Below are 13430 nucleotides of genomic sequence, written 5' to 3'. Positions count from 1 at the left end.
CTGTATTTGTTATGTGCCCCCCCCCCCCCCCTTTTTTACACTGCCCACTCTCACCTCTTGTCCCTCTTGGTTGTCTGTTACAATTTCAGCTATTAGGAGACTCCAGGAATAAGGTAGTTGTCCAATTCCCTTCTGTATATCCATGCCGTCATGCACTAATCAAGATCATGGTCGACCCGTGTTGCAGCCCGGCTCATTCCATTTGACTGGCAGCTTCGTGAAGTCCCTCCCTTTTCCCTTTTCCCTCCACCTTGAATGTCGTTCATTTGCATCATCTCCCCCCGTGTGCCAATTTAAGTTGCGCTTAAGACAAACTTGTCCTTTTTATATATTTTTTTGCCGCCTTTTTAGTCTTCACGTTGTGATTCTATTGTGCCGACTCTCACCGCCGCGACACGAACTTCAGTTGTATATTGCTTCTTCTAAGTTGTGAGCTGAAATGTGTTCTATTGTAAAATATTCACCCGTGTCGTTGCATTCGTAGTGGAAACATGTGCTTACTACTAATGCCATTGCTTCAGGTGTTCAGCTGGAACGTTTTTTTTTATCAGCGCTGTTGTGTAGAAGGATGTAGAATTCTGTTTCATCTTCTGTTATATCATAAAATTGTGTTTTTCTTTGCTGATCCTTTGGAGATGCAAGGTTTTCACCTGAAAGTGGCGATAGTTTCATTACATGAATTTGTTAATGTGTACATCCACAGAACTAAAGAAACTATAATAATCATTAATAAATGGGCGGCTGGGTGGCGCAGCGGTCTAAGCGCTCGTCACCAACGCAAGAGACACCGGTATCGAATCCGGCTGTCAGCGTTGCCTCCGGCTTGGCCGGCCGTCATACTGGCTCAATTGGCAGAGTCAGCGGGAGGGAAGTCGATGGGTGGTAATTTGGATGTTGTGGACAGCTACTCCTACAGGTCGGTTGGGGGACGCCTGCACAGCAAAGAAGGGATATGGTGAAGGTAGTGTGACCTCCCACGTGTCACCAATGAGAGTCCGCGCTGGCAGGTGAAAAGATGTGACTGGCTGCCTCCACATGTATCGGAGGGGACACGTGATGCAAGGCTTCTATCCTCACTACAGCCGAGCAGTGGGAGGCATAGTCTAGCAACGTTCAAGATAGGGGAGGGGAGAATTGGCACAGCGAAATTGGGATGGGAGAAAAATTGAAAAAGTAAAAAAAAAAAAAAAAAAAAACTATAATAATCATTAATAAATAATAATGGAGTAAACTGCATGGCTATCTAATGGCTACAGCTGGCGACCTTGTAGGAAACTGCATGGTAGTTAGTTCTTCCCTGGTGGCTGAGTTTGTGTTCCTAAACACAGTTTTTTTTTCTGGCAGATATCTTTTCTTGCTTGGTCCATATTCTCATCATTGGCTACATTTACATGCAAGAGAATTCCGTGAACCTGACTACTCGAGTGACCTGGTTTTGGTAGATGCATGTAAACGTCACAACTAGGGCTGTTCGATATTGTCTTTTTTACCGATATCCGATATACCGATATTGTCCAACTCTTAATTTCCGATACCAACCGATACCGATATATGCAGGGTCCCCCCCCCCGTCCCCCCCAAAAACGGAATAATTTCAGGTAATTAACATTACATATCTCTTGTCGTGGAATTAACACAACATTATGCATACTTTTGACAATAAATTAAATCAGAATTTGTTCTTACTTGCTTGCCTGGGTAAATACATTTAAAATATTTTTTAAATTGAAAACCGATACCGATAATTTCCGATATCACATTTTTATGCCAATATCAGTAGGCCGATAATATCGGACAACCCTGCTATAATAAACAGGTTCAGCCTTTACTCTGGTTATGACAAACGCAATTAAAGTCTTACTCCAATATTAAACCGGTTACTGTGGCATGTCGCCGTCAGCCTTGCACAGTGTCATAGTTCAGTTAGACCGCGGCAAATCCATGTAAATCTTCTCATTTCTGGGAGAGATAATTACCATCATATTTCTTTCTCACATAATAAAAATAACTTCCTATTAGTCAAAGAGGGAGAGGCTAGCCGTCGCATGCACCCTTTTGATTTTGCCAGCGGAAATAACCGAAATATCCTGCTAATAATGGGTTTCTTCAATCGCCGGGTTCCTCCGTGCATGTGAACGTAGCCACTGTCTAGGTGCGGCTCTCATGGCTCCTACTCGATCTTCCCTCAACACTCTCCTCTCTTCGACAGAGGAAGCCTTTGAGGCGGAGGTACGAGTCGCCGGGCATGTACTCAGACGACGACGCCAACAGCGACGCGTCCAGCGCCTGCTCCGAGCGCTCCTACGGCTCCAGGAACGGAGGCGTGCCCCACTACATGCGGCAGACGGAGGACGTGGCGGAGGTGCTGAACCACTGCGCCAGCTCCAACTGGTCCGAGAGGAAGGAGGGGCTGCTGGGGCTGCAGAATCTGCTCAAGAGCCAAAGAATACTCAGGTGCGCACACACGCTGGGGGACTTCAAGGGATTTTTGTTTTTTTTATTATAATTTTTGTTCCCATCTCCCCCAATTTAGTCATTTTGCCACTTCCCCCCCTGGTCGTTGCGCTGCCCTACTGTCGGTCTGGGTGTGTAGACTACCACCACATGCCGCCTCTGATACATGTGGAGTCACCAGCCGCTTCTTTCTCAGTTTCACTGGGAGAGCGTAACGCGGGCGAAGGTTCACACTATCTCCCCCCCAGATTCCCTAACCGCTGAAAAACCACCCGGGCTGACCAGTAGGAGTCACTATTGCAACGACCAGGACTCATACCCTGCCGGCTTTCCTCCTGCCAACACTGCCTGTTCGTAGGGATGACAGAGCCACAGGGTCTCTGTGGTGGGAGGCAAGTGGTTTTACTTCTACATAGGGATGGGAATAGATACGATTTTATCGATACGATTCCATTATCGATTCTGCTTATCGGTCCGATTCTTTATCGATTCCTGATCAATTTATAATTTTGATAAATAAATTGGAAATGCAACAGAACTGAGCTGGTTAGAATAACAACATGCAACTTGACATTTCTGATTGTCATTTATCATTTATTGTTGAGCCCCCATGTCATAAAAATACAAAAACTGTAAAAAATAAATTAACTGTACACTTAAATAAAATAATGTATTTGAGATTCTCTTAAACTAATTTAATCTATTGAACGGTCGCAATTTCGAGCCCTTTAGGTTTTCCTAGTCAAGGAATCAAATAGTCTGCAATGGCTGCATGCGTGGCGCTAACGTTATTGTTTTAAAATGCGCAACGGTCGGAAAAACATGGCATCGATAAGAGGAATCGATAGTCACGGAGGCATGCGATTCCAGGAATCGGACAATTAGGAACCGGTTCTTGATTCCCATCCCTACTTTTCTACACTACCTCTACACTAGCCAGCCGCCCCTGGGATTTTGTTTTTAATACCATTAAAGAGCCACTTTGCCGATGTTCAACCTTCACCTGTTTTGAGGAGGACATGTGACAATAATAATAATGTGTCTCGAGAGCTCAGGCCACATGGGGTCCACCAGGTGACCTGACCTGCAGTGAACCACAGACACTATTTACTCAACTGTTTTCAATTTGAGGAAAGGTGAAGAAATAGTTGAGGAAATAGTGTCTACAGTTCACTACAGGTCTGCTCTCAGTGGTCTGGCATCACCTGGCAGAGTCTCTCGGAGGGGCGATGCAGAAGTTGTTTTGAAATCTTTTCAGTTATTTGTTCTTGTTGTTAAATCACTGTATTAAAGTCCAGATGTACAAAACACATAATTAGATGAACCCTTTCACGACCACACTACATGATGTTAACCCTTTCACAACCACACCAAATAAGGTTAACCCTTTCACTACCACACTACAGAAGGTAAACTTTTCAATACCACACTAAAGAAGGTTAACCCTTTCACAACCACACTAAAGAAGGTTAACCCTTTCACTACCACACTACAACGGGTTAACACTTTCACGACCACACTACAGAAGGTTAACCCTTTCACTACCACACTACAGGAGGTTAACCCTTTCACTACCAGACTACAAAGGGTTAACCATTTCACTACCACACTACATAAGGTTTACCCTTTCACTACCACACTACAGAAGGTTAACCCTTTCACTACCACACTACAGGAGGTTAACCCTTTCACTACCACACTACAAAGGGTTAATCCTTTCACTACCACACTACAGAAGGTTTACCCTTTCACTACCACACTACAAAGGGTAAACCTTTCACTACCTAAATAATTGTATATAATGAACTATTTTGTAAAACAGGAAGCTGTTTGGAAGGTGGCTTGGTTTATTGGCTGTTCAGAGATATGGTTCACAGCCAGGGCTTGACGTTGACACCTGCCCACCTGCCCAGGGCTAGTGAAAATGCTGAGTGGCTAGTGACTTTGGAAAACCACTAGCCACAGTGGCAAGTGAGCCAAAAAGTTAACGCCAAGCCCTGCATAGGTGTGTCAATGATAATGTTCACGGCGTTTGGAGCAATAATATAATTGCTAGGTTCAACACAGCCAAGGCATAGGTGTGTCAATGATAATGTTTACGGCGTTTGGAGCAACAATGTAATTGCTAGGTTCAACACAACTCTTCCACATCTACACCCTCCATCTTGTCCCAGTCAGCCGTTGCCCCAACCAGAGCTCCTTTTGCGGCTGAGTCACTGGTCGCAGGCCGTAGTAAACAATGGAGTCAACAGTCAGAAGCACAGTTGTACAGTTGGCGTGTAGCAGTATGATTACAATGATACTGTCCCCAGCAGGGGTTAGTGAAGAAGAAATGACCTATATTTATTACTTTTTGGGTGGGGGCGCGAGTGCGGGGATTTTTGGCTAGTGAAAATGCTGAGTGGCTAGTGACTTTGGAAAACCACTAGCCACAGTGGCTAGTGAGCCAAAAAGTTAACGTCAAGCCCTGTTCACAGCTATCACAATGTATAGATGTAGCAGTACTGTCTATCTGTATGTCGTGTATGTCATTGATGAATTGAAAATGGGGGACCCTGATGTAAACAAGACGAAAGTCTTTCTCTGGTCTGCATCCCCTTAACAATTGTGTGTATTACAACCAAATGGTTGACGCATGTTAGTGAGGCATCACTGCCTGCATTTTCGGGCCTGTTGCCAGGAGTTTTATCTGTGGCCATTTTGAAAATGTATTGCATATTTATTTATTCGTTTTACTCTTCTTGTATGGACAATGCTTTTCTGATATCTGGTTTTGTTGTGCTTTTTGTTTGTTGTTGCAGCCGAGTGGAGTTGAAGAGACTTTGTGAGATCTTCACAAGGATGTTCGCAGACCCACATAGCAAGGTACAGTATCGCACTTACTGTTCAATTCAATAGCATTACCGCTAATTATTATTTATTGCATTTGTGTAACAATCATAATAGAAGTGCATGATAAGCTAATATTATCAATATCATATAAAGTGTTTGATAAAACAGACCCTATGCAAAAACGCAAGCCCTCTTGTTTGAAACTAATGGTGTATCTTCTCTTGCATGGTCTGCCTCGGTGTGGATTTTACAACAGAGAGTAAGTGTGTGTTTTACCCCAAATTAGGCTAAATTTGAGATTCCAATTACAATGTTTGTAGTAGTTGAATGTGTAGTTTAAGATGGAGTTTAAGATGAGATAAGATATTCCTTTATTGATCTCCTTGGGGAGATTCGGGTTTAGCCAAATAATAACTTTGCAGTTTGCAGCTAAGTTAAGCTTAAAGAAATGTCATCATCATTATCTCGTTAAAATATTCTTTCAAATATTCTTTGTTAACTTAGATATTGGTTGTTTTGAGTATATATATGTATATATATATTTTTTTCTTTTCCTTTATATATTTAATTTATATTATAACTATTTTATTTGCATTAATCTGATATAATTGATTATCTTGTCATTATTGTTGTTGTTATTATTATTATTATTATTATTATTATTATTATTATTATTATTATTATTATTATTATTATTATTATTATTATTATTATTATTATTATTATTATTATTATTATTATTATTAGTATTGCTGTTACTGTCCTGTGATGTCTTGTTTATTATTATTGTTACTGTATTGTGTTGTCTTGTTTCTTGTGGAAAAGGGAAAATAAAGAAACATGTTATCAAAAAAAATATATTGGTGTGTTTTGGACATCTTGGTCATCACTGTCCTGTTATCTGGCCAGGTGTTCAGTATGTTTGTTTGGTTGTTTCTGGTCCAGGTGTTCAGTATGTTTGTTTGGTTGTTTCTGGTCCAGGTGTTCAGTATGTTTGTTTGGTTGTTTCTGGTCCAGGTGTTCAGTATGTTTGTTTGGTGGTTTCTGGTCCAGGTGTTCATTATGTTTGTTTGGTTGTTTCTGGTCCAGGTGTTCAGTATGTTTGTTTGGTTGTTTCTGGTCCAGGTGTTCAGTATGTTTGTTTGGTTGTTTCTGGTCCAGGTGTTCAGTATGTTTGTTTGGTTGTTTCTGGTCCAGGTGTTCAGTATGTTTGTCTGGTTGTTTCTGGTCCAGGTGTTCAGTATGTTTGTTTGGTGGTTTCTGGTCCAAGTGTTCAGTATGTTTGTTTGGTTGTTTCTGGTCCAGGTCTTCAGTATGTTTGTTTGGTTGTTTCTGGTCCAGGTGTTCAGCATGTTTGTTTGGTTGTTTATGGTCCAGGTGTTCAGCATGTTCCTGGAGACGCTGGTGGACTTCGTCACAGTGCACAAGGAGGATCTGCAGGACTGGCTGTTTGTTCTGCTGACCCAGCTCCTGAAGAAGATGGGAGCCGACCTGCTGGGTTCTGTCCAGGCCAAAGTCCAGAAGGCCCTGGATATCACCAGGTACTGTGGACAAAACAAGCCAAATGCCCAAAGCAGGGTATTTTCTAGCCCCTTCCGTGACTGTGATGCACCGAGTGAATCCACAGTCACTTGCTCCTCAATAGGAAACCAACGTATGTTGACCATGAAGGACTCGTTCTGGTCCGAACCGTATCACAGAGACGTTTCAAAGGTACTCACAGTTGCACGAGGGTTTCGGACAAAAATCACAGCGCATCACAGCGCATGCGCATCATGCACCCAACGCCGGAAATAATGTTGTGTTGATAATATTTAAAATGTTTATTAGCAACGCCGAGCTTTCAAACCATCCCGTATTTTTGTCCGAAAACCCTCATGCAACTGTGAGTACCTTTGACATGTCTCTGTGATACTTGTATAACGAACGGTTCGGCCAGAACCAGTCCTTCATGTCCTATCATTCTATGGCCCAGGAAAAAGTATTTGCCTCATTCAGTGTGAATGGAGGATTTAGAGAACTTTCATCTAGATGACATCACATAATTCTAGGGGTCTCTTTCTGATTTTGAGCTTTATGTGAATTCTGAAAATTAGTGGCATTCCCCTTTTAATCGGCACGTGTAAACATCCTGAATGATCCACTTGCTTCATGATCCTTCAGAAACATCCCCACTCACCTACAGTATGTTCATTCTCTGACATGTCCTCTACTGTCCTCTGCTGTCCCTCTTCTGTCCCTCTGCTGCAGGGAGTCCTTCCCGTTTGACCAGCAGTTCAACATCCTGATGAGATTCATCGTGGACCAAACCCAGACTCCCAACCTCAAGGTATTTCATTTTTATTTATTTATTTATTTATCAAAAATAATTTAGTTTTTCAAATATATTTATTTTTCTTTAAGGCATTTCTACATTTAAAACTGGGAGTTTGTGTGCAAAAGTATCTTCGTCACAGCGTTGTGTGTGAATGCTGTGTTTTATTTTTTGGCAGGTGAAGGTGGCCATTCTGAAGTACATCGAGTCCCTCGCCCGGCAGATGGACCCGACTGACTTTGTCAACTCCAGTGAGACTCGGCTAGCCGTCTCCAGAATCATCACCTGGACCACTGAGCCCAAAAGCTCTGACGTTAGGAAGGTAGGCTAGCTGTCACTATGAACTTTGACATTAGGAAGGTAGGCTAGCTGCCATTATGAACTCTGACATTAGGAAGGTAGGCTAGCTGTCACTATGAACTCTGACATTAGGAAGGTAGGCTAGCTGTCACTATGAACTCTGACATTAGGAAGGTAGGCTAGCTGTCACTATGAACTCTGACATTAGGAAGGTAGGCTAGCTGTCACTATGAACTCTGACATTAGGAAGGTAGGCTAGCTGTCACTATGAACTCTGACATTAGGAAGGTAGGCTAGCTGTCACTATGAACTCTGACATTAGGAAGGTAGACTAGCTGTCATGAACTCTGACATTAGGAAGGTAGGCTAGGTGTCACTATGAACTCTGACATTAGGAAGGTAGGCTAGCTGTCATGAACTCTGACATTAGGAAGGTAGGCTAGCTGTCACTATGAACTCTGACATTAGGAAGGTAGGCTAGCTGTCATTATGAACTCATGTTAGGAAGGTAGGCTAGCTGTCACTATGAACTCTGAAGTTAGGAAGGTAGGCTAGCTGTCATTATGAACTCTGAAGTTAGGAAGGAACATAAAGACATGCATGTTAGACAGGGACTACAGATGAAAACTAGCTCATTAGCTAATTCTGGCACATTTACATTGATGTGGAAACTGAATATCAAGTCAAGTCAAGTCAAGAGTTTTATTTGTCACGGCATACGGATATACAATGAAATGCGGGTGGTCTTGCCCACAACGATGTGCAATTGGTACAACATATAACATATAATAGAATCCAATACAAAAAATGTGTGCAATAAAATTGTGCAATAAAATTGTGCAATAACAGGTAGCAGGTAACAATAAATTTGTGCAATGACGGGTAACAGTTGGCAGTTAACAGTAGTAGTAATAGTAGTGCAATACACTGTTACTGTTGCTAATACTAATTTAAAGTGGCCTTTCCTTTTGGCAATAAGTGAGGGTGCGTGCGGCCTGAGTGTGTGCCCGCTCATGCTAAAGTGTTAAGTGGCTGCTCGTGTGTGAGCGTGCACAGTGTGCGTGCGCACTGTCCCTGGGTAAAAAATAAATAAACTTAAACTTAGGAAGGTAGGCTAGCTCTCACTATCATTTCAGACATTAGGAAGGTAGACTAGCTCTCAATATCAACTCAGATGTTAGGAAGGTAGACTAGCTCTCACTATCAACTCAGATGTTAGGAAGGTAGACTAGCTCTCACTATCAACTCAGACATTAGGAAGGTAGGCTAGCTCACACTAGCAACTCAGATGTTAGGAAGGTAGACTAGCTCTCAATATCAACTCAGATGTTAGGAAGGTAGACTAGCTCTCACGATCAACTCAGCCGTTAGGAAGGTAGGCTAGCTCTCAATATCAACTCATTAGGAAGGTAGGCTAGCTCTCAATATCAACTCATTAGGAAGGTAGGCTAGCTCTCAATATCAACTCATTAGGAAGGTAGACTAGCTCTCAATATCAACTCATTAGGAAGGTAGACTAGCTCTCAATATCAACTCATTAGGAAGGTAGACCAGCTCTCAATATCAACTCAAACATTAGGAAGGTAGACTAGCTCTCTTAGTGTGATGTTAGGAAGGTACTGTAGGCTAGCTCTCACCACCAATCTGCTCTGGGGCATCTTTGAACAAATTCACACTATACATTATTATTACTTATTTTTTAACTGCTGTAATTTAGCATCATCTTTGTGATTTGAGAGAACCTTCACTACCACACTAGGATCTTCACCCACATATTTGGAATTTGTGTGGGACAGCTCAGCTGAGGCTACCGGGTAAATAGGATCTATACTCTTTTGATGTGAGTTTGCAATTAGTTTTGGGTTTTAGTTAAGGCAGCTCAAGCTCAGTCATTCTGGCCTTAGTCAACAAAGACTCCTTTAGCCAATGAGTCAGATGTTGTTTTTGTTGATGAATGTAATTTCATGGAAAGTGATAAGCTCATTACTTGTATCACAATAATATTTAGAGAGGTCCTTCTGCACGATTGATTACATTTGCAGAAGGACAATAATGTGGGAAACAGAATGGATTTATTCATGGATTTGTCGATTAAATGACAATAGAATTAAATCTGAATAAATAATATGAGAAAATTAAACAGTATAAACAAAGATGAGTTTAATATACGTTACAATAAATATAGGCAATAAAGAATGTAATCTGTATATTATACACTATAAGTAAACAGTATACACAAGGTACAGATGAGGATCTGTACCCTATCGGTCATAATATATGTTAGTCCATGCCGGTGTTGGTGGTTAAGCGTCAGAGTATAACTACTAGTTAGTCGACTAAGAATTTCTTTAGTTGAGAACATCCCTAGTCTTGACCCGTTTCCTGTGTTCACATCCATCCTGATTTAATTAGTTGTATAATACCATAATGGAACATTTCTGTGCTAATCATTGAAGTGATTGGAACATGTATATTATAGACCCTGAATGTGGTTCAAAATAATGATTAAACGAATGCTTGAGTCCAATGCGCAATAAGCTACGCTTTATTTGCTTTAGTATTTATAATGCAATTTCACAGTCCTAACCTGCCACAATAACATTCTCAAGTGGAATAACGAGCTCATTGCAGCATTCAAATGTTATTATTGACAGTTACATGAAGTAATGTGGAAGATATAAGAATAAATTTTTTTTTTTTTAGCTTTTCTTATCTGCAGCAAGAATTCATTCCAAATGAGATGAGATTTGCGTATTAATCACGGTATTCATTGCATTGCCTGTGGCTTGTTTTTCTACCTCCATACAGTGTTTGGCTCATTTGAAATCCTCTGGCAGGAGTGTTTACTTAGTGGCAGTTGTAAACTTTGATAGTAGGCCTGTTCCTCCAGGAATGGCCTTGGCTCGCCGGCCCATTATCTTCCCTTGTCTGATGCACGTCATATGTTCTCTCCCTCTGCCCCCACTTGTGTTTGTTTTTCCACTGCTGACCTTCCTAATCAAGTCCTCACCTACTTTCAAACCAGGGCCTGCACCCCCAGGCAATTCAAAAATAATTCTCCAGGCGAAACTTGCCCCCTACTACTGAGGCCATGAGTGAACCTCAATTTTAGGCTGTGTTTCGCGTGTTGCTCATCTCCGTTGTTCGAAGGTTTGGTACGTATACCAGATTTGCACGTGTCGGTTTGGAGGTGAGAGGTTCATACGTCATCCAGTGGTGATGAAGAGGCACCTCTGTGAATCTGTAACCCCCCCCATTCTGCCTTGCCACTGTACCCAGACCCTTCAAAACTGGGTGAGCGAGGAGCTAGCAGGCCACTCCGCTACTGGAGCCTTACTGTCCACCGAGGCCAACCAGGAAGAGAGGTGTAAGCAGGTAGACCCCGCCCCCTCCTTCCGACGACCAATCACAGCACGCCGAGCACACAACGCCCCGCCCGCCCGCCCAGCCTGTCCAATGCCTAAGTACTACCTCAAAAGAGTGTGAAAACTCCCAAGTGTGGCATCTCTTTCTCTCTCTCTCTCTCTCTCTCTCTCTCTCTCTCTCTCTCTCTCTCTCTCTCTCTCTCTCTCTCTCTCTCTCACACGCACCTCTACATACGTACGCTCTAGCTCTTGTTCTCTAATAACCTAGGCACCAGTTTATGCCTTGTAAACTGATTGCAGAATTAGTCTGTTATGCAACTGGAAAGCAAAGATCTTTTGGCTAACCGTGTTGGTATTAGGAAATACAGGAATGAGTTTTCGCTTTGTATGAATCGAGCTATAGATCAATGACTGCTGAATGTTGACGTGAATGCTGTTTTTCTTCTTCTGTGTGCCTAACACATTTTTGTCTGTTTTGACTCACGCTAACTGCCACTTAACCATCTGCATGTTGTTAACATTTTAGTTTTGTACAAGATTCACTCAAGACTTAAAAAAAATTAAGTTATAAAAAACTATAAAATATTATAAATAACCCTAGTTTTCATATTCAGTCAAAATGATAAAATAAATTGACGTATAAGATGTATTGATAGCAGACTTCTGCTGGATTGTAAATTAAATGCTTTAAGTAACATTGTGTTTGCTTGACCTTTTGATGGGCAGTTTTGGGACAAATTCCATTGAAAATGTATCCCCCTCCAGGCAACTTCAGTCAGTTTCACAAGAGTATTTGAATGGACTTCAAGTAGTACTTTAATTCAAGCTTTTAATACCTGTAATTTATATTAGACAAGTATGACCGGTATGTTACAAAGCACCAAAAAATATCATCATAATTGATATACACAGTTTGTTATACACAGTTGCTCAGTATCTTTATTCAGTTACAGTAGCTAGCTACAGTAAACTACAGTACTGTATGTTATTTAAATGTTAAATTGACTTCCACCATAGGGATTGAATTTTTATGACCTGAATGTCTGCTGCGAAGTAGCTTTGGTTCCTAGTTCCTGGGTTACTATTGAAACGCACCATGAGATGACCATTATTATGTAGTGGTGGGGGAAAATATCGATACGTAGTAGTATCGCGATACTTTGCGTGGCGATACTGTATCGATACAGGGACGCCAAGTATCGATATTTAATTATTAATTTATTTAAAAATATATATATATATTGTATTTATTAATTTTTTTGTATAAGGAAGTTGGATTGTTCATTTCAATACCTGTAATAGTACAGTAGTCCACGCACACGTGTGCATTCAGTTAAGTTAGAATATGACTGTAATACAAACAGTTCAGTTTGTCAGGTACATGCAACACAGATTACAGTGTGTTTACATCTGTCTGCTTGAGAAAATACCATGTTCTGCAATAAAAATGATCGAAGTGAGATGAACAGACTGAACTTTATTTATTTAGATCAAACATGTTGACAAAGTTTTACTTCGCAGTTGAAAAAGGGTAACATATCGCAATATATCGCAATATTAACATCGCAATACTCTGCATATCGCAATATATTTAGTATTGCAATACTATCGTATCATGACTCAAGTATCGTGATAGTATTGTATATCGTGAGGCCTCTGGTGATTCCCACCCCTAATTATATGCATACTTGAACCAGTCAGAAAAGAACACCAGCACTTTGGCCTCCTACAGGTACCTCTCTGTATGACATCCGTTCGCACTTGCATGTTACCCGTACAATATTGTCTTCATTGATAACGTGCACCACTTTGATAGTGTTTCGTCGATTGCCTCTTTGAAGACTCACCTTGTTTGCGGTCCTAACACGCTTTCTTTCTATGGGTCAGTGTGTTCCCACGAACTACAGTACATAGCATTCGGCACACGGCGGAGCATCGTGTCCACTGTCTTAACATGTGCCTTGCCCTCCTGTGCCCCGCTGTGCCCCGTAGGCTGCTCAGGTGGTTCTCATCTCGCTGTTTGAACTCAACACCCCAGAGTTCACCATGTTGCTGGGAGCTCTGCCCAAGACCTTCCAGGACGGAGCCACCAAGCTGCTGCACAACCACCTCAAGAACTCCAGCAATACCGGCAGCAGTGTGGTGAGTGCCCCCCAATAGAGGCC

General features: G+C 41.7%; 1 protein-coding gene across 1 annotated transcript in view; it reads left to right on the top strand.

The window, feature by feature from the left end:
- LOC311228465 (CLIP-associating protein 1-like) overlaps positions 1-13430 on the top strand; it is a 257076-nt gene that overhangs the window by 211899 nt on the left and 31747 nt on the right. The window contains exons 19-25 of the mRNA XM_084314370.1: positions 2210-2454; positions 5256-5319; positions 6664-6827; positions 7537-7615; positions 7779-7922; positions 11180-11275; positions 13258-13407. Of these exons, the coding sequence (XP_084170496.1) occupies positions 2210-2454; positions 5256-5319; positions 6664-6827; positions 7537-7615; positions 7779-7922; positions 11180-11275; positions 13258-13407 (942 nt within the window). The remainder of the gene's footprint in view (positions 1-2209; positions 2455-5255; positions 5320-6663; positions 6828-7536; positions 7616-7778; positions 7923-11179; positions 11276-13257; positions 13408-13430) is intronic.

Source organism: Notolepis coatsorum, assembly GCF_963971535.1.
Source record: "Notolepis coatsorum genome assembly, chromosome: 5".
Lineage (NCBI taxonomy): Eukaryota > Metazoa > Chordata > Actinopteri > Aulopiformes > Paralepididae > Notolepis > Notolepis coatsorum.
Note: the sequence above shows the minus strand (reverse complement) of the source record. Positions and strands in the feature narration are given on the sequence as shown.